Below are 23,801 nucleotides of genomic sequence, written 5' to 3'. Positions count from 1 at the left end.
CTCACTGCAGGCCAGGAACAATAGCTCCAGGGAGGCAACAGCACAGGGCCAAGATCAGGAATTAATTTCTAATGCTTCAGCGCATGATAAATGCGATCAAGAAAAACATTAGGCTTGACTGTACAGATGCACACACCTGCTAAACAGTATAGCTAAGGGAAAGACTATATGCTGCTGTACTCTTAGAAGCAGCTAACAAAGGCATTGGGACTTTTTGTGTTACTTTCTTTTAAACACTGACTAAAAGAGATTGATAGTTGCAAACAGCCATGAATGACTAAACGACAATTATATTACTCAGATGTTGCACTCTTAGAGGTTTAGGTTGTGGTTGTGAGTCCCTCTGTTCTGACCGTGAAGTTCGTCCAGTTCCTTGCTCTGCACATCCACAAAGTCTTTTGCAAATATTCTTTTGCAAAAGAAAATATTCTGACTCACTCTCACAATCAACTCATCCCTTCCTGCACCAAATCAGCACCACATGGTGATGCTGCAAATCAAATGTGCAAACGAGCCGAGTTACTGAATGTGAAGGTCGTGACTGCAGCTGTTTAGATCTGTGATCAGACTGCACTTGATTTTGTTTGGACAGAAATGCCAGACATTAAAAAGAGAACAGGAAGTGTGTGAGAGTGTCTGGATATATGGGCATGACTGGATTTCCTTGATTCATTTAGTTTTGGGAATTGTGCATACTTGACCTTTGGAGAGACTTTGTGGTCATTGCGATTTATCTTGTGCAGCAACACATGCAGACGCACGGTGTGTTGACAACTGAAGGTGGTGGCATGTCGATAGGGGCCATTATAAATGGAAAACAAAAATGGAAATGACATTTTATTAGCAGCATGGCCTGAGGGAGGCATTATCAGTCTTTCTTTCATTTCAATACTTTGTCAAGGGCAAGAAATCTCCATGTGAAGATATGTTGTGAACTACAAGCCCAATTTCTATGATCTCAGGGATCAAAACTTTTTGAGTAGTTTGATGTGCTGCTAGGATACACAGATGGATGACAAATTAACGGCAAAAAAAAAATAAAAAACTTAAAGTGAAGTGTTAGTAAGGTGTTGGGCCACCACATGCCGCCAGTAGAGCTTTAGTGCTCCTCAGCAGTGATTCTACAAGCTTGCGAAGGGATGAACGCCGCAGCAGGACAGTGGCCATGTGCCAACAAGGTGCTTGGACGAAATGGGACCATGCATCTGCCTGGAAGATCACCTAGACAGTACTGTGGAACTAAGAACCAGCAGGACTCAAGTTTCTGACCCAGCCAGTGTATGATGTCCTCCCAAGCCCATCCAGCCTGCATTGATGGGGGCTATCAGAAACCTCGGCATGTCCACTGTGCCCAGCAAAAGGTTCCCAAGAACACATCCTGAGCTGCTGCCCTAAAGCCCTAGGAGAGGGGAGGTACACCTGGTGCCATGACCAGGTGCTGAAGGCAGTGGCTAACACCATCTGCACTAGAATCCAGCAGAGCATACGTCAGGTCCGAGCAAGGCACAACATCGCCTTTGTCAGAGCGCAAGGTCTCAACTGAGCTGCTAGCCTCAGCTTGTGACTGGCAGCTGAAAGTGGACCTTTGGAGGCACCTTAACTTTCCAGAGCATACTGCAAGGACGTCTCGCAGGACAGATTTGGTCTTAACATCTGACTCCACAAAGCAAGTAGTGCTGCTGGAACTTACAGTGCAAAAGAAGGCCAAATACCTTGCGCTGTTAGAGGCCTGTAGAGAGAGTGGTTGAAGGGGCCTGCTGTGAGCCAACTGAAGTAGGCTGCAGGGGTTTCCCAGGGCAATCTGTGCACCGTGCACTCAGGTTCCTTGGCATCAGAGAGTTACAGGAGAAGAAAGCCACCAGAGACATCAGTGAGGCTGCAGAAAAAGCCTCAAGGTGTGGATCAAGAGGGCAGATCCATGGTGTAGCACGCTGCTTGGATGCAAGCTGGGGACTAATCATCCTCAGATCTTGTAACTGCAAAGGTCATAGCACATGATTCAGATCATTTTCATATTCATACAACCATTCAGTGAGCCCTCTTGCTCTATGGATGGGGGCATTGTGATGCTGTCATCTCATGTATTTATTCAGGTTTGTCACATGTCTTAAGAGCAGTGTGAGGTCATTTTCTGTGAGAGAAAAAGAAGAAGTGGTGAAGAAGGGTTAGAAGAAGTCATCTGTTTCCTTTCTTTAGAGAGGAGTCAGTTGTAGCCCTCTTCAGTGAGAGCAGCTGCTGTAATGTTTGGCTGGATTACAGAAAAGCACATACACATGGCAGGATATCAGCTGTTACAGTGCAACACCTCAACAGTAATTACTGTAGTACAGCTGTTGTTTACAGTACTGCTTCTTAGAGCCTGAAGTGTGCTGATTGTTGCTTTGCTTCACTAACAGACATGCATTTGTATCCATTTTGTATCCCAAGTGTAAGACAATCACTTAGGACTGAAAAGCTTCAGAGAACACCTGCAGGGTGCAGAAACAGTCACACGTTGTATCTATACTACCATCTAGTGGCCAATGAGTGAAATGGGTCACATCAACTGCATCTTCTCTTCAGCACTAATAGTGTCAATTAAAACTCTCGCCCTGCTTCTTGTTAATGTTAGTGCACGTGTGTGTGTGTGTGTGTGTGTGTGTGTGTGTGTTTGTGTGTGACTTTCTTGGTGGACGTTTGTGGACGATCAGAACTTTTAATAGCAATTTAAATTAATTCAACCTGTGATGCTGTTTCTGGTAGCCTGTGTGTGGACAAAGAAAAAAAAGAAAGACGCTCTTCAGCCACAGCCTCACAGAAATGCTCACTGTGTGGACTCATGGCTCTCATTTAAAGCAGCTATAATCAATATTTCTATAATAACAATGTGTTGGATGACAATGTGAAAACAATGTGACACATGAGAGGGAGCTAGTGATGAGCCTACACAGAATTACCACCTGGACCTGCAGCGTCCCTCGGCCTTACGGAGCTTTAGGGCAGTTTTAGCTCATTGCTTTTGAACTCAGCAGGCAGCTGTTTTCAGCCCAAACCTCTCAAACCCTCTGTACACTACCTGTTCAGCAGCAAATAGCAGAGAGACACATTTAGTAACTAGCTTCAACGTTTAGCAACAGAAGTGCCAGATATTGCTTTATTAGGTGGTAGAGACCAAAAGCAGAGCTAAAAGGTGGCCAAAAGCACGACTCCAAATGGATGATAATGTTTCTAAACTGCTGGATGTTTATTTATTTTTCTGTAACCGCTTATCCTGTTGGGAGTCGCCAGGGTTCGGACACTGGGTGAGAGGCAGGGTACACCCTGGACAGAATGCCAGACTAACGCAGGGCTGACACATAGAGACAGACAACCATTCGCGCTCACATTCACACCTACAGACAATTTAGAGTCACCAATTAACCTGTATGTCTTTGGACTGTGGGAGGAAGCTGGAGTACCTGGAGAAAACCCACGCTGACATGGGGAGAACATGCAAACAGAAGGGCTCCTCCACCCTGGGGTTCAGAGCCCCCACCCTGGATTCGAACTGGGAACCCTCTTGCTGTGAAGTGATAATGCTAACCACCGTCAACTAAAATTATCAATGGTGTTTTCACTCGTACTGCTAAGTAGCCAAAAACGGGTTTAAAGAAATGGAAGGCTGGGATGTTGCCCAAGGCCTCACCTGCCATCAAAGAGGAGGATTTTTTTCATGTGTTTTATTTCAGACACCCCATCTACCTTTAAAAGTCCAATGCACACAATCTATAGTTACATAAACGTAATGGTCATACTGCAATAAACACCTGATTTCCAGAGGAATCTGCAGGCTATGCTCACAGTCATATCATGAACTCAAACTGCTGGCTGTCACTTACTTTGAGACCCACACAGTTTTTTTTTGTACAGACTGCTGTGTAAGAATCAGAGACATGGATAACCAGATTGGTTACTCATGTGTCATTATATCCCACATGTCAAGGGCTTTTGGTTTGGTTTTAGAAGTGTGAAGAAACTATCTAAGTAAGTATGCAAGTGCACAAGTATGCAAGAAAGCAGGAAGGCCGATGAGCAAATAAGCAAGTATGCAGGTAGGCAAATAGGCAAGTGGGCAAGTAAGCAAGTGAGCATAACACAAATGTACGCATGTACGCATGTGAGCAGCTAGGCTAGTTAGCAAGTCCACAAGTAAGCAAGTATGCAGGTGGGCAAGTATGCAAGTGGGCAAGTAAACAAGTATGCAAGTGAGTGAATAAGCAAGTGAGCATGACAGCAATTAAGCTGGTAGGTAGGTAGGAAAGAATGCAAGTATGCAAATGAGCAAGTACACAAAATAGGTTGGCAAGTGAGCAAGAACACGAAAGCAAGTAGACAAGTGAGCAAGTACGCAAGCAAACATTGGGATTTTTAATATACCTGATACTTCTGATAAATGCTGATGTATTTGCATTTTTACTATAAAGGGCTTTGTGCTTTACTGCTTCGTCTGTGACTGATGTTCAATTCTAGCGTCTTTGTTTCAAGCACACTGGGGCCTTAAAGTGAGACTATGTAAGTTTTGCTGAACAGCAGCCAGTGTAGCAGATACCTGTGGCTGCATGCTAAAACGTAGCACAACAGTAGCATAAGTACAAAGGAGTCCTTTCTGAACATATATTGCTGCATATAACTTCACATCGCTTCTTATTCAGTGTGTTTTCACTGTAACGAATGGGGGAAAAAGAATGAATAACTCATCAATCAATCATATGAACGCTTGAGAGATTATAATGCAAACACCATTCATTTATTGGTATAATATTTCATAATACTTATAGGCCTGATACCTGATATATAGGTATCATTCTGTTAAATACATATGTACTAAGCCTGTGTGTATCTATAGGCAGGCATTTCACATTCAAGTCCAGGTTCAGTGCAGTGATGACCAAACGTATCGTCTGTTCCTAACACCGAAGAAAAGGAGGAGCGGAGTAGATGAGCTATTGCTCAATACATCAGCTTATCATCTGTAATCATTTGTACTTTATTTCTATTCATCTTTCTTTTACTCCTCCCCCCTCCTTTATCTATTCTCATCATTCTTCACTTTAATGCTCATATCTGACATAAAATCATTAATCTCCCTGTCGTTTTATCCGTAGACAAATGCCTTTCCATTCACTAATTCACTTGAATTTCACTGGAGAAGGGACAGAGCGGTCTCCCTGAGGTCCTCCTTCATGGCGCCAATATGAACCAGCCAGGAATGCATTGTGGGTCAGCTGTAGAGACAGGCACGCGGGTCCGATAGGGTACAATCAGTAATCAGTTTAGGTCCAGATTGAGAAAGTAAGGTTAAGATTAGGCTGGTTTAGTCCAGTTTTGATTCCACCTGAATCCTCTTGGGGTGACTACGACAAATAACGTAACTAACTCAGGACCAGATGCTGTTGAGCTTGCAAGGTAACAAGGCAATGCAAAATAGATATCATCATGTATACCGTATGTGGGAAGGAATACCTGAGTCAATTAGTTCTTGAACAGTGCTGATTGCTGTCTTGAATCTAACAGTAACGCATTTTTGGGCTTTCTGCGGTGATTCATTTGTGCCAACAAAGCTCAAGATACAATTTGACTCGTCAGAAAAAGAGGATTTATTTGAAGAACTCGCCTCAGGTGCTCCACAGAATAGAATAGTTTGGAGTCTTGGGGGGTGGGATGCATTCATGCTTTCGTCGGTGAAGCAGCAGAGGTAAGGATCCTGGTGAATCTTGGTGGACAATCAAAGTATGTGGCTTCATCACGATCTTCTAAAGGAACAGTTCTGGCTCTGTGGGTGCTCAGACTTGTCACTGTGGATGGGGCAAAGGCATCGAAGGGACTGTTGAGATACACCCTGTTAGTTTGGTGGTGTGTGCATGTTTGTGTCTATGCACCCTTAAGTGCGCCTGAGTGCATGTGTGTGTGCGTATGTGTGTGTGTGTGTTAGCTTTTCTTCAAGAGTTCAGGTTATATAGCAGCTGATGTGTCATTAGACAGACACAAATACATCCAGTCCGAGTTTTATCCGCTTCAAGTGTGCACAATGACATCAGACCAGGATCCGCAGTCCAGTTCAGGCTCATTTAAACTAGTCTCATTGTAGTCGGCATAGATTAATCCAAAAAGAGTCCATCCTGTTGTCTCCCTCTGCAGACCAGAGCTGGAAAGATGCAGGAGGTCTCAGAGGAAAGGGTTGTGGCTGTGTGTCTGTGATTGAGTGCGCTGCACCGGTCGTGGAGAAAGGGGGAGCAGGGGCTGCGGGAGGTTGGAGGGAAGGTCCAGGAGTCCAGCGGGAGGTTGTGTAAGAGAGGAGGGGAGAATGGGTGGCTGGTGGGGCAGAGGGAGAGGCAGCGATGGGCTGTAGGAGAGCATGTGGGGGGGTAATGGGGATGTAGACGATGGTCGCATTTGGTTGAGGGTGAGGCGAGGCTGGTCGCAGTGGAAGGGGTTGGTTGGAGACGGAGCACTCAGACCTGAGAAGACAGAATTGGGTGGAAAACTTTTTAGTAATTCCTCAATAATGTGTACGTACAGTGTGTGAGTTTTTGAATAGTTACCTGAGAGGAAGGGGTTGTTGTGCGTCTTGCTAGGGGGGTTGGAGGGTATCAGAGCGTCTAAATTGACCAGAGAGGCCCCAGTGGGTCCTAGGAAGGCCTCCGGGGTTCGACATACACGTGTAGGTGGGGCGCTGAGCGGGGGTGCTAGCCGGGACAAATCAAACATCTCTGGGCTAGATGACTCTCGCCCATTGACCTGGGGTTTTACTGGTGGGTCGCTCCCAAATGGATCTGGCTTGGAATCTGCTCCAGCAAACAGGTCAGAGTCCGCCTTTACACCAAACAATTCTGCATCTGCATCAGGAACAGAAAACACAAGGTTTTAAAAAAATGATTATTGAGAGGATATAATGCAATATGAAGCATAGCTGATAGAGTACAGGAAATCCCAGCATGAGATGCACAATACTCCAATATCAGTATCGATAATCTAAGGTTTTAAGTTTCACGAAGGTGATATGGGAATTTGTTACAGCGTTATAGGATTAGATTACATTATTATTGTACAAGTGTCCTTGTCCCTGGGACATTTAATGCATTGTGGTATAGTGCATATGCTAAATGTGACACAATCAAACACCACAGTAGACTACCTTTGTTTTCCTTCTTTCCTCCTTTGTTATCTTGTGTATTCTATCAGTCTACCTGCTGTCTATGAGCTCATGCTGGAGCAAGTGTTTTTTTCCATTCCATCCACTGTCAGTGCAGAAGACTAATTGCTTTGGTAAGATGAAATGTACAGTCAAATCCACAGTACTTCTGTCTTGTACTCAGTACCTGTGGGACTAGCAGGTGTAGGAGAGGACACTTGAGGAACATCTTGTTTCTCCTCTTCCTGAGCAGCAAACAGATCTTTTCCATCACCACCTGCATGTCAAATTAAAAACAGTAGAATCTTAGGCAGAGTGCAGCGCTTATATTTTCTTTGACAGGTATTATGAAGTGTGTAAGTTTTAATGAGGCTGGTGTTTCTGAAAAATACCTCCGTCTGTTGGGCTGTCCCACGCATGATTGACAGGACTGGAGGAGACAGGCGCCGTTTCCCAGGGGTCTGTGTGTGAGTCTGCACATGGAGCCCAAGGATTGGATGCGTTGGAAGATGAGGGAGGGGCCGTCCAAGGGCTACCGATCACAGGTGTGCTGGAGTGGACCGCTGTGACACAGACACAAAACACAATATTTAGTGTGAAGTATAAAAACACACAAACACAGAATGGGTGTGTCTGTGATAAACCACCCACCTACAGAGTCCCAGGGGTCAGAGGTGATGTCACTGGTGGGTTGGGCAGAGTTCCACGGGTCAGTAGGCTGAGGTGCGGCCTCAGATGAGGGGCCAAATATGTCCACTAGGTCGAGCATTGCAGACTACAGAGGGAGACAAAACCTTTCTGTAAATCTGTGCCAAATATTCTCAAGTCTATGTTACTGGGTTACTGTGTTTGTGAAACACGCAAAACTCTCAGTAAGAGTAAACATATCAAACCCTGTCATGATCTGTAGAGAGGAGTATGGGAACTGCCAATTACTGTGATTGTATAGTATGACAATTACTTAAAACACAATTTTGACATTTGTTAAAGAAGTATTTCACTGCTAAAGACATGGTCCTTTTATAAAAAATGGGCTGTCTATGCAGTAGAGTGATGCAAATACTTTTAACATTGGTGCCACATGATCTGAGAAAATAGAGACAAAGGGCTGTGGCATTCGCTTTTACTCAAGAGGTAGAAAACATACAACTACCAAAATGCACTCTGCTGCACCGAACCAATAAACACTCTTGCTGGTGGATGACATCATGCAAGCTTGTCTGTTCTGATACAGGAAACAAGATGGCGGACAGATTGAAAGTCAGAAGTTTGAATCATCAGTCTGAGACCCCTCAGTCGACTGAGATTGCTTCAAGTCAAGTAGTCTAGTGTTTTTTTTGCCAGTCAGTGGTCTGTGTAGTGTACTTATGGGGACGTTTTGGTCCACAGATACTTCTGCAGCATGAGCACTCTTTACTTTCATGCTGCTACTTGGTACAGACAGCTGCAGACACAGTGCAGCTGCCTGTAGGAGGAGAGGCTTTGCACCATAAGGCTCTGAAATAACATCATCCTCTGCCCTCTGCTTAGAAGTGGTGATTTACAGCTCAGAGTAACTCAATATGATACTGCCTCTGGCTTTTGTTTCATATCTAGTGTCAGCAAAAAATGTTGTTGCACATTTCAAATCTGTCGTTAGCCTAGTTAGCTTGTTTACTATATTACTTGAATGTCACTGTCAGCCTGAACATCCTGCTGAAGCCTGTTCAAACTTTTAAATCTCTATATCTAAATAAAGGAACAAATAGTTAAATATTTTGATTAAACAGCAAAATCTGATCTGCCAGATGTAATTATGAGTTGGGTACAGCCCTACTGGCTTGCAACAAATGCAACGCAGGAACATAATATTGGTTCATATTTGATCAGCACTGTGCAGTTTTAGTGATTGAGCTCAGTATTTTCAGCCTCTGTTTTTACAATACAGGAAACAGTATGGTGCCTACTTCCTGTTTCACAAAGTCTCGTATTACAGCCAAACAGTACAAACAAAATATGTTTCTGAAGATATTTTAGCTGAGAAATAGTAACAGTAACAGAAACTTTATAATTTATCAGCGCTGCTTAGTTTACTGTTGGAGTTTGGTCTGAGTTTGAGAAAGAGGGGCGTCTCTCTCTCTGTCTGCTTCTGTACTCTCTGTGCCAGTGGTGGCAGGGGTATGAAAATGAGAAGTACAATCAGTAGTTGGAGCAACAGTCCCATCTGACAGATTTGAGCTGGGAGATCAGCAAGGAAACCTGGGCGCTGGTAAGACGATTGGGAAGTTTACCACAGTTCATTTGCACATACCACTCACACTGTTACGATACAGAGCTTGTTGAAAATCGGCAACATATCCCTTTAAATGAAGTAGCTGAGACAGAACAAGTGTAACTGTCATTAAAGATACCTCTCTGGATAGTTATCTGCTTCTTCATGGGTTGAAGAACTTCTCATTTCGACTATGGATTAATCACCCTCCTTAAATCAAACCATCTCTACGGGGTCTAATCGCCAAAGACTTTCCACATTCTTATTCATACCTTCACATGTTAATAAATATTCTTTTACCATAAAAACGAGTCTCCCCTGATTGAACTAATACCACACTGACAGTGCTGTCTCTGTGCACCTACCAGGAAAAGGTTAGCTCACTTTAAAAGCTATGTCATTTCCTTTGAGAATTAATACGCACAATATTTCACTGGTGTCCTTGTGAGTTATCTAATCACTCATTGGGCTGGTTAATATATTAGAAAGCCAATATTAGGTAACACAGATGTGTACCATACCATTATACTTTTTTTGTTTGGTAGTGCGTGTATGTTAGCATGAGATTACATGACATAGTGCAAAAAGTAAAAATTGCTTGAGGGGATTCAGAAACTGTTTTTCAGGCTGCATCTGGACTCCACTCTTCAGATGACTGTGCAGCAGTTGGCAGAGCAGCATCTCACAGCAAAGTAGACAGCAGCGCAGTCAGCTGATCTTGTTTACTGTTCAACCTGAAAACACCCTGCGCATATGGTAACAACACTGACATCCGATTTGTGTACATACAGCACAGTATATACAAAATGTTGATATAACTAAAACTATTTTATACGGCAGCAGCCTTTCTTTATCAGTTGTAAGCCTTTGGGTGATTTAAATGCAAACTAGAATTTTCACATCATAAAATATCCTTCTAACGTCACACCATACGTCAACATATGAGGTTGGCATTATCAAGTGAGGGCTCGTATTAGGTCATTAAACCCTTTTATATAACAAAAACCCTTTTTATATAAGATTATCAAGTAATTTCATTTTAGCACATAAATAAGTACTTAAAAGTGGGCACCTAATATTTTAAGAAGTATTGTTAATTTAAATTATATCTACCACATTGTACATACATAGACATGTAGCGTGTAAACATCATGATTACAACAATGTGGATAAATCCATGCTTTCATTCAGACAGAAACAGTAGTTCCATGTACTGTATACAGTATCTCACATAAGTGAGGACACCCCTCCCATTTTTGCAAATATTTCATTATATCTTTTCATGGGACAACACTATAGAAATGACACTTTGATATAACTTAAAGTAGTCAGTGTACAGCTTGTATAGTAGCATAGATTAACCTTCCTCTGAAAATTACTCAAAACACAGCCATCAACATCTAAACAGCTGGAAACATAAGTGAGTACACCCCACAGTGAACATGTCCAAATTGTGCCTAAAGTGTCAATATTTTGTGTGCCAACCATTATTATCTAGCACTGCCTTAACCCTTTTGGGCATGGAATTCACCAGAGCTCACAGGTTGCTTCAGGAATCCTCTCCCACTCCTCCATGATGACATCATGGAGCAGATGGATGTGAAGACACCTTGCGCTACCCCACCTTCAGCTTGAGGATGCCCCACAGGTGCACAGGTGAGTTTAGGGCTGGATACATACTTGGCCAGTCCATCACCTTCACCTTCAGCTTCCTCAGCAAGGCAGATGTCATCTACTAGGTGTGTTTTGGGTCAGTCTTCTTCTTCTTCTTCTTCTTCTTCTTCTTCTTCTTCTTCTTCTTCTTCTTCTTCTTCTTTTGTCTTCTTCTTCCAAGGAAATCATATTTCCCATGGGTGAAAACTCACCAAACTTTGCACAAAGGTCCAGTCTCATGCCAGATATCCTCAGCTGTAAATTCAGCTTATTGCTTAAAATTGCCTGAGCGTGACTGATCACTGTGCAGCATCTTCAAGTTTTTTTTCTGCTAGAAAATCTGCCTTCTCATGCTTGAAAATAAACTTTGCACTAAGATCCAGTGTCAATACTTCAGTGTGAAGCCATCTGAGGCTTCTCACTTTGCACATAGCTCAACTAGTTAAACATCAGTTTTTCACTTATGAAGCAAATCAATCATTGTTAAAACAAATTACCAACATCTCCATGCTGTCTAGATGCAATATGTGTATTTTCAGATTTTTGTTTCGATAACTGAATTTTTTACAGTGATTTGAAATCTGCTTTTCCATCCATGGACGGCTGCTAAACCTGCACGCCTGGCTTAGTCAATTTGTGAAGCTACACATGAATTGTCACTGACTAATTAGCTCAATGAGAAATTGATTCATAGTCTCAGAGGTTGTGAGTTCAAGCTTCAGCTGATGCAAAAGGCAGATTGTGTTGCTAAATTCCTAAATGTCTTCCAATTCTTCTGCTTGTTGCTCAGAATTGCCTAAAAATGCCCGGACCCGACCCATCGCTGCACAGCAGCTATAATTTATTTCTATATCTCTTAAACCATATCCAATGGGGATCTTTAAGAATTTAATCTTGCTACACCCTTTGCAAATTGTACACTAAGGCATCAGATAAAAGGCCATAAATTAAATGTCACATTTGAATGTGTGGTGATACAAGACACGATGATATATAACATCGATCTATCTGACTTGTGAATATATCAGGAATTACATCAGTCAGAAAGCCATTTAGAAGCTCGCTTTCGCTGTTTTTTCCCTGGTCTTTATATCTTTGCTTTTTCTATGGGGCACCTGAAAGTGCCAGGATTTCTGCGATAAGCAGCATAATATGACCAATTACCAGCCATGAGGACCTTTACATAAGACAGCTGGTGACTCTGATTGGCTTGTTGACAGGCCAATGAGTAAAGGGGCTTGCGTGCAACACGATAAGGAGTATGCTTTCAGGGAAATGTCATGCTGAGCTCAAGGTTAGACAAGACAAAGTCATTATCATTCAGCAGGCACCTCTTTCTCCTCTCTCAGCTCTTCACCGTTTCTCTCTCAAACCTCCCTCATTATGCTGATCCATGTCTTTTTGTCTCGTTTCCCTCCATATCCCACAGTCCACACTATAAACTCCACTTCATTCTCTAAATGCCTGCCAAAAAACCACCTACAAATGCACCCGCCCACCTCTCCATGCACACACAAACACTCATGTAGCACGCATGCACCCACACTCATACTGTACAGCACACACATTTTAAAAACTCACCTCCTGTGTCCCCGACTGACTCTCTCTCCTGCTCTCATCCAGGGCCTTCTGTAACAGAGACTCGTCTCCTTGGCGACAGCACTGCTCCTGCAGGGGCGGCATCGTGACATCATCAACATTACTGCCACGGCTATGAGCGTGGATGCACACGCACTCATGCACATACACACCAGCGTTAGTGAGATAGTCTTTGGTTTGGCCCAACAAAACGAAGGCAGCGCTGGTGGCTTTTTTGTGCTGTTGAAATATTTAGTTGACAAAGAACAGAGGCTGGTTTAGAGCAGGAGATGATGCAGAGGATGTTTTTTATGGAGAAGTTTAAACATATCTTGTGAGAGAAAAGAGAGATGTATGTTTGAAAGCCAGTGGAAGATACAGCAGAGGTCTTGGAGTGGGAGAAACTGGCTCAGGAAGAGGAAAGTTAGGTAGAAAGTCATTGGAAGGCCACAGAGAAGCATTTTAGTAAAGCTGTAAGAGCCATGTCACGCACTGGAGGGTTAATAAATGCTGACACTGAATGGTAAGGAGTGAAGTGGGTATCTGAGTGTGTGTGTGTACCTGCTCATGCTCCTTTTGGCTTAAGGCTTAAAGCAATCTGTGGTTGTATGTCTTCATCCATCTCTATGGTAACAGGGGAAGGAAGGGCTAGCTAGATGAAGGTGGGCGAATGTTCAGAGCGTTTGTAACAACATTTTCATTACTGGAATCATCAAGAGGCAATAAGACATGTGTGGCTCGATTGCAGGGGAAGAGCATCTGTGTGGAGGGAGGGTATGCTGTCACACGCTCAAGGAGATTACACATTATCATAACGTGTGTGTGTTGTTTTACCTTCTGACTCTCCTCCCTGCTCATGGCTAGAGCCAGCTGGAGCTGCAGCTCCTCCTCGCCGCTTGTCTGAGGTCGAGCCTGCTCCAGGTCTGAGGCGGCACGAGGAGACGAGGATGAGGCTGCAGAGGGAACAAGTGAGGGAGTTTGAGGGAGGAAGACATGACAGTGCGTGCGGAGAAATGGTCAGATTGACGTGGGGGTGCATGAGCGGACGCAAAGAGACACAGAGCACAGGAAGTGTGGGGCCAATTTGAATATTTTCAGGCCTACACTGCAGTATTGATAATCTATGTGGCAGATTGTCCAGAGTGCTGGGCTACAGCGCAAAATGCATTTCATTAGGGATCAGCCTGAATACAAGTGTGTATTTTTAACACTTCATCCATTTATTAATCGCCAGCACACGAAATAAGCTGTTCAGTGCTCCAGATAACTTTAGACTTTAAACAGGCTTTAATATTTTTTCTCTATAATACTAACATATCAAATAACATCATGAAAACCAGAATTACCACTTTAAGGTTGTATGTCTCTGTGCACCTGTCAAGTTGCAGTTACAGTTTACATCCATGTCTGTGACAACATGGATGCTTCACACACATCTTCCCCCCGGCAACACAGAAGATCTGTACAATCAGCAGAGTTTAAGGTGGGCACCCAAGATTAGAGTCACCAATTCAGTATCTGACCAAATGTTTCCGCGTCTGTTCCTGATTTATGATGTTGGATAATGTCCAGGAAAGTATTTTGTGCAGAACATTATGATGTCACATTTAAGTTGACCTTTGACCTTTTAGATTTGAAATTTTATCACTACATTATTTTATCCTATTAGACATTTGTGTGATGTGTTGTCCTTCATTCCGGCCATAAACATGTTTTGTGAGGTCACAGTGACCTTGACCTTTGACCACTAAATAGACTGCCCAAATAATAAATCCTAAAACCTGGAAATGAGTTAGCATTTTAGCACTCATGGTCCCCTCATCTCCAAGTCACTGGGTTGTCAGATGCCTGAAATTAGGTCTGCGGTTAACATAAGCTTGTGAGACTTTCATGTGTTGTTCGGCAACATAAAATATGTCAGTAAATATGCCAGCCAGGTATTTTAAAGCTCTTATGTGTCTTAAAAAAGGCGGTTGCTGACAAGTAGTGAAATGAAACTACAGACTGTCATCACGTCGTGCAACTGTGGTGTAGTTCGTTTATAGCCTAATGCTAGCGTTATTACTTCTGGGGTTTGCATTAAGCCCTCGAAAATCATAAAGTGATGTTCATTTATGAAGATTATATTGCTGAACAAAACGTGTAAGTATCATAAACGTTTGTTTGCCACAGAGCTTATTTTCTGCATTAATCCAAAATCCAATGGAAAAACTGCATCCGTTTTATTCGGATGTTAAGCATAGAAAGCTTGCACACTGATTACGATGTGTTTTACTGTTCTGTGCGGTCCACATCCTCCACCTCTTCTTCATCATCCACCTAATTATTACTATCTGACCTGTTGAAAGTGAGCTAAGTTATGAAATGATTCTGTGCGCCACGTTCCTGTCTTGTCGCTGTGGCCCGCCAACACATTTTGTTCACTGATTCTTGGTCAAACAGGCTTTTGACAGATGCGAAAAACGCAGATAATCAAACCTTTCGAACTCAGTGTGCATATGTGATTGACACAATGTGAGATCATTTTTATTTTTTGATGTGCGATGAACAAAAACAGACTCAGTGTGCAAAGGCCTTAAGAGTCATAAGAGTGACTATTCTGGTCGTAGGTTTTACTTCGTCAACAGTTATCTCCTCAATGGTAGTTGACAACTATAGAATTCTGGTGATAATCATATCTAACAACCCAAATCTTTTCGGATGGAGGTCCCTAAAAATAAAATATTATCACATAGGGGTCTGTGACCTAATCTGCATCACTTTAGAGGTCTTTGACACAAAAAATGTTGAGAACCACTGGCTTAGTGCACCACAATGAGGCGAAGAAGATACTGCACCAGAAAACGAGAAAGTGACCACAGGTGAGATTTAAGCTTCATAAGAAGTGTTTTCAAACACATGGAGTTGTACAAATCCACTGCACACTATTGTCTCAGCGCCAAAACAGCAGACAGACATAGTTAGCGACTAACTTAGCCAAAGAGTAAGATATTTCCCAAGTTGGGGAGATTGAATATTGGACTTACATTCATCAGGTGGACAGACAGACACATGACTCCAAATGAAAACTAATGCTCTGTAACTGCTGGATGTACAAATAAGTAATTGTTTGTTGACAAATTCAACATACTGATCCAAAAGGTGATGATGTGTAAATATTGTATTTGCAACTTGTTTCTGCTGCCTCCAAGTGGCATAAAAAGAAATCAGTCATTGCAGGTTTAAATACCCAGAACACTCACAGTTAAAAGAGGATGGAGAGCCTCTGGAGCGGCTGAATTCCTCCCCGTACAGAACAGCCATGCTGGGCTGGCTTGTTCGTCTGCCTGGGTGATAGGATGGCGGTATCCCTCCGTACACCCCTCCGCCCCCACCACTGCCTCCCCCAGCCATTCGCTCCTTGGTCTTCAGGGCTTGACTTCTCTCCTGGCGGAGCCGCTCCTCATCCCGGAGGAGACACACCAGTTGGCGTGCTTTTTCTCTCACGTTGGCCCCCTGATCTCTGCCATCACGGTCCACATACTGGAAGTCTCGTAGCGTCTGAACCACACATAGACAAAAAAGATTTTCATGATCAACTTGAACTTTAAGAAAAAAAGTACTACTCAAGTTGTGGTTAAAAAGTTGCAGGAAAACATCAGTAATCTGGTCCTCAGGAACATGACAGTTCGTTTAGAAATTATAACAGACATTCAGAGTATATATATATATATATATATATATATATATATATATATATATATATATATATATATATATATATCAGGAAATGTTTTATACTAATTTAGCATTTGTTGATTATACTTTACTATACCCCAGAAATAGAAGTGGTTGCCAGGTAACACTAATGACAATCCAATCTCTGTTCCTGAGGCATTCAGATTGCTGAGGTTCACCTCTTGTTGCAGTCCAGTACCTGAATAGTGAATGCGTTCTCACGACACTGTTGGGCCACTCGCTCTGATCCTGTCTTCAGCAGGTAATCCAACAGAGTCAGGGCCTGGAGTCAAATGTTAATTACCACACTGATACTCCAAAATTAATCTACACTCTACATATTGTAGAAAAATACATTAATATAATCAAATACATCTACTGTGTAGGAATACATGCAATGAGATGGATAGACGAAAGACAGAATGTCCACAGCCAGGTGTAATGTTTACCATGGCACAAAGTACAGCTGTGGTTGGCGAAAACATCATTCAGAACTAAAAAGTCAACCTCATGATGGCCAAAAAGGAAAAGTCAGAGGATCACCAAAGTCAGCAGGGTACATCATCTGTGCGCCATGTATATCTGTACCAAATTTTGTGCCAATCCATGGAGTAAATGTTGAAATATTTGACAGGATAAGTGAAACTTTGACCTGCTGGTGGCACTGGAAGAAAAGTCAACAGACCAGCACACTCATTAATATATATCCTTTAGAGACCTTAAATAATTGTTGTACATTTAATGGAAATCCATCAACAGATGTCAAGATATTCCACTCTGAACCACAAATGTTAACCCAAGAGAATACGGTTAAATAAATTATTTAAGAGGGGATAAGTGAAGGGAGGGAAGTGGTGGTGAGTGGTCAGAAGGGAGCTAAAGAAATAATTAAAGTTAAGGTAAGCTGACAGAAATGCAGAGAAATCTGACAAATTTGACAGAATTCTTTCACAAGGTCACCTTGTAGACATGTCTCCAGTTCTTGCCGCTGTCGTTGAGGCGTTTCCACACCATGCCCATGACCTCGGCAAACGCCACCACATTGAAGGTCAAGTCAGCAATCTCTGACATGAGAGACGAGGACGGGCCCCATGGATCATTCGAGGTGGCCTCTCGAACCTACACATCACCAAAGAATTTACACATTTACATTTCATGAATTTAATGTTTTATTCACACGCAGAATATCTGTATCACAAAAAGTGAGCAATTACAAGCATCACACTTAAGACAGAGAGGAGGCAGTGGAGAGTTTTGCTCTCATGTGTGTTGATCTGATATGACGTCAGTGTTCATTTAAGTGACTTTACCCTTCCTCAAAGTCTAACACATGAAAGCTACGGCATAAAAAAAAAAAAAAAATACTGTTCATTTATACTACCTTGATCTCTGCTTCTGAATAGTTGTGCACAATATTCTTCACCTGCCGGCGCAGGGCTGAGGTTGTCATGGCGACAGGTAATCGGAGGATGTAGAGGGATAGCAAGCGGAAAGCAAACAAACAAACACTCAACAGGTGAAGAGAGGGGGTGAAAGGGGGAACGTGGACCGGAGGAGGAGAGGAGAGGAGAGGTAGCTATGGCAATGACGGCTCCTCTTCTCTGTCAGGACTTAAAGGATGCCCCTGGAAGAAAGAGATGGAGACAATATATGACTAAATATAGATATATCAATTCTAAAATCAATATAAAATCTAGAAGTTACTTTATGTCATTCTTGCCATTCAGGAGCCTTTGGGATGTAAACAGTAAGTGTAATCCAATAATACTATTAACTATTACCAGATTACTTTGATACTTAAGAAAATTTTAAATTGTGATTATTCTCAGCATGCTAATTAGCACCAATAACAAACTACAGCTAAAGCTGCCATTAGTTTTACAGGGATTTGGTCAGAAACCAAAGTATCGGACAAGTTGAACTTTTGTCTCCATGTGACCCAAGCTATTACATTTCATCCTGAAGACAACACTGTCATTTACAGGGCCATATTGCTAGCATGGCTAAGAACAATAAGTCACTGTAACGGCTGCACTCCATGATTTATTTCTTTGCTGTTTACATCAGTATGAACACACTGAGCAATACAAACAATGACTGATGATAGTGACTGAATGAGTGGCTCACAATTGGAGCCCGCTCAGGAAGTAGGTCATACAAAAGCTCTGGCACTCAGGTGTCTGATGAAGCTTCTTGGCAGCTTAATTTATTCAGGCCAACACACACACACACGCAGCAGCCTGTGTGCACGCATGCATGCATGCACACACACACACACACACACACACACACACACAACCTATTTTTCTCTTCCAAATTCATATTTCAGAGAGGACACAAGGGAATCGATCATTAAGGGTTCCTGTGATACTTCTCCCACTGCCTGCGACTAAGCCTTCACTGACACAGAGCACCCTTTACTCACTAAACCAAAGCTGCACTGGGGTGATCGACCCCTCTGATCTTAACCTCCTCTCATCAGTCATCGGCTCACTAAACTAAGTTACATGTTGACTGACAAGGTAATGTTCCGTTTCTGAGATTTTTTCCCCTGGGTGCATCAGGGCATCATCTGCATCAACAAAACCACCACAGAGAGTTTGTCTGTAAACCTAACGTACTTTAGTTACTGATCATTTCCTACATTATGTACGAATCACAGTATAACAAATTTAGAAATTTTTCAAAGGGTACAGTATATTTTTATTTGATGATCTGTTAATATTAGCTACAAGAACGAGGAAAATGGAGACTAAATCCCTTTTTGAAGTAATAGTTATGCAATGCTGTGATAATCTGATGCTTTTTCACTTGGTTTTTATTTTTTTTTATGCCACATTTGGATTATGAGACAAAAGGGCCCATAAAAGGTCCTCTGCCTTCCCTGTGCTCACAGTATTTGTGGCAGCATTTTCTGATGTCTTTTCCCAGCAGCATTTTGCAGCCTAACCACAATTTGAAAGTGCTGCTACACCTGACATTTTTATGCTGGGGATGGAGAAAAAAATCCTCTCCAAAGTCACACATTCAAAGTCATTTTATCAGTTGTTTGTTATATTCTATGTTTGTCTGTGTGGTTGTATTATGATGGAAAATAAATAAATAAATAAATAAATAAGAAAAAAAATACAGTGGATAAGAGTAAGTATGGGTAGATGCTCTGTGTAAAGGAACTGGGATCAGATAAAAAAGCTGGGATTAGGACACCCCTACATTTGACTGAGCCCTCTGACAGTCAATCAGTTCAAGAGCTCTGACTTATAAGGTCCTGAGCTTGTGACTAGTAAGGCCCCTCTGTGATCCAACCATGCCTTTGGCTCTGAATGTAACATTATTAAAAGACTGCTGTAATCGTGACAACTAATGATGATCATATTTAACAATTACTGACTTTTTAAAGACTCTTGTGCACCACTCTTTGATCGATTTAATTTTAACATCACAGTCCACTGCTGCTTCACAGCAGTTTGCAAAGGCTGTCAGTCTGAAACATGTCACAGGATGCCTCATCCTGCTGAAAAGGCAAACATCAGCAGAAGCACAGAGGAACCGAGATGCACACAGCAGGGACACAGAAAACTCAGAGCGGAGGACAAGTCTGAGAGTGTGTGCATGTGCGAGAGAGCGACAGAGAGAGAGGGAGAGAGAATGAAGGGCATAAAAAAGAAAGTGAAGCTCAGCAACTTCATCCAGTATCACCTTTCTGCAAAATCATCTTCAGCTTTGTGTTCGGGCATAGACGCACATACAAAGGTTATCAAGGGCTGCTGCTGTTTGAAACTATTGCTCTTTCCATCCTTTTATTTGACCCTCACAAATTCAGTGTGCTAGTAATGGGTAGGCTGACAGTCGCTATGTGACAGTGGTGGTGGAAGAAGTCAAATCATATGTAAGAGCAACCCTACACTTCAACAATTATCCACTCCAAAATTAACCTATGTAAAAGTATGGAAGCATTAATAGCAACAGAATGTAGTTAACATATCAAAAGCAAATTTATTCATAATGAAAAGTGGCCTTAGTCACTGTTAAAACATTAATAATTACTATCACTGCATTGAGATGTAAGCTGCACTTTAAAGTTGTAGTTGGTTTTAACCACGTCATGTACTGAAGTTTAATCTTTAACAGTGCGTGATATTTTATGAAATGATTTCTGTCATGTAACATCTGAAAAGTATGGAGTAACTACAGCTGTTAAGTAAAAGTAGGCTTCAACGATCCCTCTGAAATTCATTCATTCATTCATTCATCTTCTAACCGCTTCATCCTCTTGAGGGTCGCGGGGGGGCTGGAGCCTATCCGAGCTGGCATCGGGCGAGAGGCAGGGTACATCCTGGACAGGTCGCCAGACTATCGCAGGGCTGACACATAGAGACAAACAACCATTCACACTCACATTCACACCTACGGACAATTTAGAGTTATCAATTAACCTGCATGTCTTTGGACTGTGGGAAGAAGCCGGAGTGCCCGGAGAGAACCCACGCTGACACGGGGAGAACATGCAAACTCCGCACAGAAGGGCTCCCACACCCGGGATCGAACCGGCAACCCTCTTGCTGTGAGGCAACAGTGCTAACCACCACACCACCGTGCCGCCCCCCTCTGAAATGTATTTTAAAATTTTATTTTAAAATGTATTTTAACGTGATTACTGAGGTGTCGAAAGGCTACTAAGGAAAAAGTTCAGATATTATGACAAATTGTCAGAGTGCAACAATGAATGTGCCCAGTTCCACAAACACCAGCCTGTGTTCTTTAACCAGAGTTACATGAGTAAAATCCATCTTGAAGTATCGTTAATAAGACTTTTCTTAAATATTGTGCAGCTCCGTTTTAGCGTTTGTATTTGATCGAGTCTCACGCATCACAGAGACAGACAGTGGTTATGAAATCATCCAGGGACAAACTGTGGAGCTGAGGGTAACGCAACAACTTGACTACAATGACAACAACTATGAGCTCTACGTTCAAATGACTCATTAATTCACTCTGAGCCACAGTCACTATATCAACATGGAGCAACTCAGACAAGAGTCAGCTGGTGAAATCATCAACTCAAGTCGTGATGCTCAGCTCCAGGGACACAGTCATCTGTGGGTGCTATCATTTGAAGAGGACCAAGGGCACACGTTTTGATTCAACACTGGGGGGATCTTGTGAAATGGGGGTTTGGGGTTCCTCCACCCAAAACAATTTGAGCATCAAACACTTAATTATCTGCATTTTGGTGATTTTTTGTGCACCAATTTGTGTCTTTTCTGCATTAAATTATGTCTTTAATTTTGTTAAAATTAAAGTCCTGTGTCACTTTCATGTTTTTATTTGGGTGGGTGAGGGTAAATATTAAGGGGGACCTGTCCCCTGCACCCCCCGAAATCTACGCCTCTGAATAGCACAATGCAAATTCTACTTTTTCATTTTAAATATTACACCTTGATCACACCGACTTATGAGCCGACATGGCCCGGCTCTGATGCGCCAACATAAAACCTACGTCACCCCGTCGTCAACATTTAAGGATGCGCATGCGTGCTGTGACGGCAGGTGTAACGGCAATTCAGGTGGCGATGGAGAGGAGGAGGAGGGCGCACATTGTGGGTCTGCATAATGCATTACCCAGCCTCCCCCTCTCCCCACCGCCACCCCCACACACTCACACACATACACACTCTTGCGGTGGATTCCCTGTGCGGGCTGCCATGTGTAGCACAGATTCCTGTGCAAGGCCAGCTGCCACTGGAGCTGTTTGTTACATGTATGAACGCAGCAAAGCTCAACATACTACAGACTGCATCTCGCAATATATATACCCACTGACTGTGAGAATTATTGGCACAAAAAAACCAAGGACCTGACCCCCCCGGTCATTTCAGCGCGCCGCTTACCTTGCCCATTGCTCATCTCTCGCCGTGTCCACAGAGCATCCTCGCCTCCTCGCTGTCTCCTCTCCAAGTCCCGATAATATCCCCTCCGCTGGGATCTGCTAAGCAGGGCAACCACAATTATCCCCTCCGCTCCTGTATCCGGCAAACGTGAGAGAGCAGCCGAACAGTGAGTGTTTCCTTGAATGGGAAAGTCACCGTTGAGATTCCGGCCTACCCTGGATGATGCGAGCCGCTCGGGCGGGCAGTCAGTGGTGAAATCCGCATAGGACAAGGATAAGCCACAGCACACGGCTCACTCACTCCCTCTCCCTCACCCAGGCAGCGCCATCCACACACGCATACGGCACCGGCAGGCCACGCACGCATAGCACACACGATCACAACGGCGAGCGTAAAAGCAAAGGCATGGACGGGGGCGCGTCGTTTGCAGAGTCAGCTGTACTGTTAACCTATTATGATCCGCTGATGTGTGTGTGTATGTCTGTGTGTGTTTGTGACAGTGTGAATGAGACGGGATGAATGTAAGTCCACGGAGGAACAAAAACTTTATTGATGTCACAACAAAATAAAAGGTATAAAAACGACAGAATTAGGAATAAAACATTCATGTGTAGGCTCCTCAGCCTGCTCTCACGTGTTAGTATTGTGTGTGTAGTGCTTCTGTGTTTCCCTCATTAAGGTCATCCATCAGGTCACACAGGTTATCTACCAGGTCTTCCATCAGAGCATAAACCTGCCAGATAGATAGAGATGAATAACAACAATAATAATAACTCATTTTATTTATAGGAGCCTCTTGGAGCACTCAAGGACACCTTACAAGACACAGTTAAAACAAACAAGCAGCAATGTGTCCATGGATCATAAGGTCAAACAATTAAGTAATATACAGTAAAAGTTAATAAAATGACTCGACAATAATCATAATTATAAATATTAGGTAAAAAATCATCATCAGAGCACGATGTGTGTGTCTCCATTCAGACCGAATATGGCAGCTTGAAAAGGTGTGTTTTCAGACGGGTTTGAAGGTGGAAAGGGAGTAAATATTGCGAATGTCGCGGTGAAGAGTTCTAGAGGCGGAGGGGCAGAGCGGCTGAAGCCTCTAGAGCCCATGGTGGTCAAGTGGGGAGATGGTGATGTGAGCTGGACTGCAGAGGAGGATGTTAGAGTACAGGAGGGTGTGTAGATATGGAGGAGTTCAGACAGGTAGGAAGGGGCTTGATAATGAAGGGCCTTAAAGGTGAGAAGCAGAATCTTGAAATTGATGTGGTATCTAACAGGAAGCCAGTGAAGCTGCTGGAGAACGGGAGTGATATGATCTGTGAAGGGGGAGAATTATTCATAGGATGTACATACGACTTTTAAACAACCTTTAAGTTGTTTTGTATAACACATTCACAAAGTTGGGGGGCTCATGAGAAAGAAAAAAAGAGGAGTCAAAATTAGCAGAGGTCCAGACGCTTTGACTTTTACAGTAATCCCGAGTATGGAGCAGGCTCCACAGGAAGGAACACAGTATCCTACATTTCCCATAATGCAATCGGATAGTGTCTTTTGT

The 23,801-nt window shown here is 42.9% G+C and overlaps 1 protein-coding gene across 1 annotated transcript; it reads right to left on the bottom strand.

Moving 5' to 3' along the window:
• Positions 1–4,746: 4,746 nt before the first annotated feature.
• epn3b (epsin 3b) lies at positions 4,747–22,624 on the bottom strand. Its single transcript, XM_078166072.1, has 12 exons — positions 22,241–22,624; positions 17,731–17,973; positions 17,310–17,468; positions 16,549–16,632; positions 15,875–16,172; positions 13,467–13,585; positions 12,636–12,722; positions 7,802–7,925; positions 7,543–7,713; positions 7,338–7,427; positions 6,561–6,854; positions 4,747–6,476 (listed from the first exon to the last, which is right to left on the bottom strand). The coding sequence occupies exons 2-12, from the start codon at positions 17,797–17,799 to the stop codon at positions 6,184–6,186; spliced, it is 1,788 nt and encodes a 595-aa protein (XP_078022198.1). The 5' UTR covers positions 17,800–17,973; positions 22,241–22,624; the 3' UTR covers positions 4,747–6,183.
• Positions 22,625–23,801: the final 1,177 nt, after the last annotated feature.

This window comes from Epinephelus lanceolatus, chromosome 3 (assembly GCF_041903045.1).
Source record: "Epinephelus lanceolatus isolate andai-2023 chromosome 3, ASM4190304v1, whole genome shotgun sequence".
Taxonomy (NCBI): Eukaryota; Metazoa; Chordata; class Actinopteri; order Perciformes; family Serranidae; genus Epinephelus; species Epinephelus lanceolatus.
This window is presented reverse-complemented; position numbering and strand designations above follow the sequence as displayed.

What these genes read in the sequence shown, in the direction of transcription:
- epn3b (XM_078166072.1), bottom strand. Translation starts at nt 17,799, where the DNA reads ATGACAACCTCAGCCCTGCGCCGGCAGGTGAAGAATATTGTGCACAAC. An exon ending in ATTCAGAAGCAGAGATCAAG is followed by an intron (nt 17,469 to 17,730) that starts GTAGTATAAATG and finishes GGTGATGTGTAG; the next exon opens with GTTCGAGAGGCCACCTCGAA. An exon ending in CTCTCCATCCTCTTTTAACT is followed by an intron (nt 13,586 to 15,874) that starts GTGAGTGTTCTG and finishes TTCCCTCTGCAG; the next exon opens with CCTCATCCTCGTCTCCTCGT.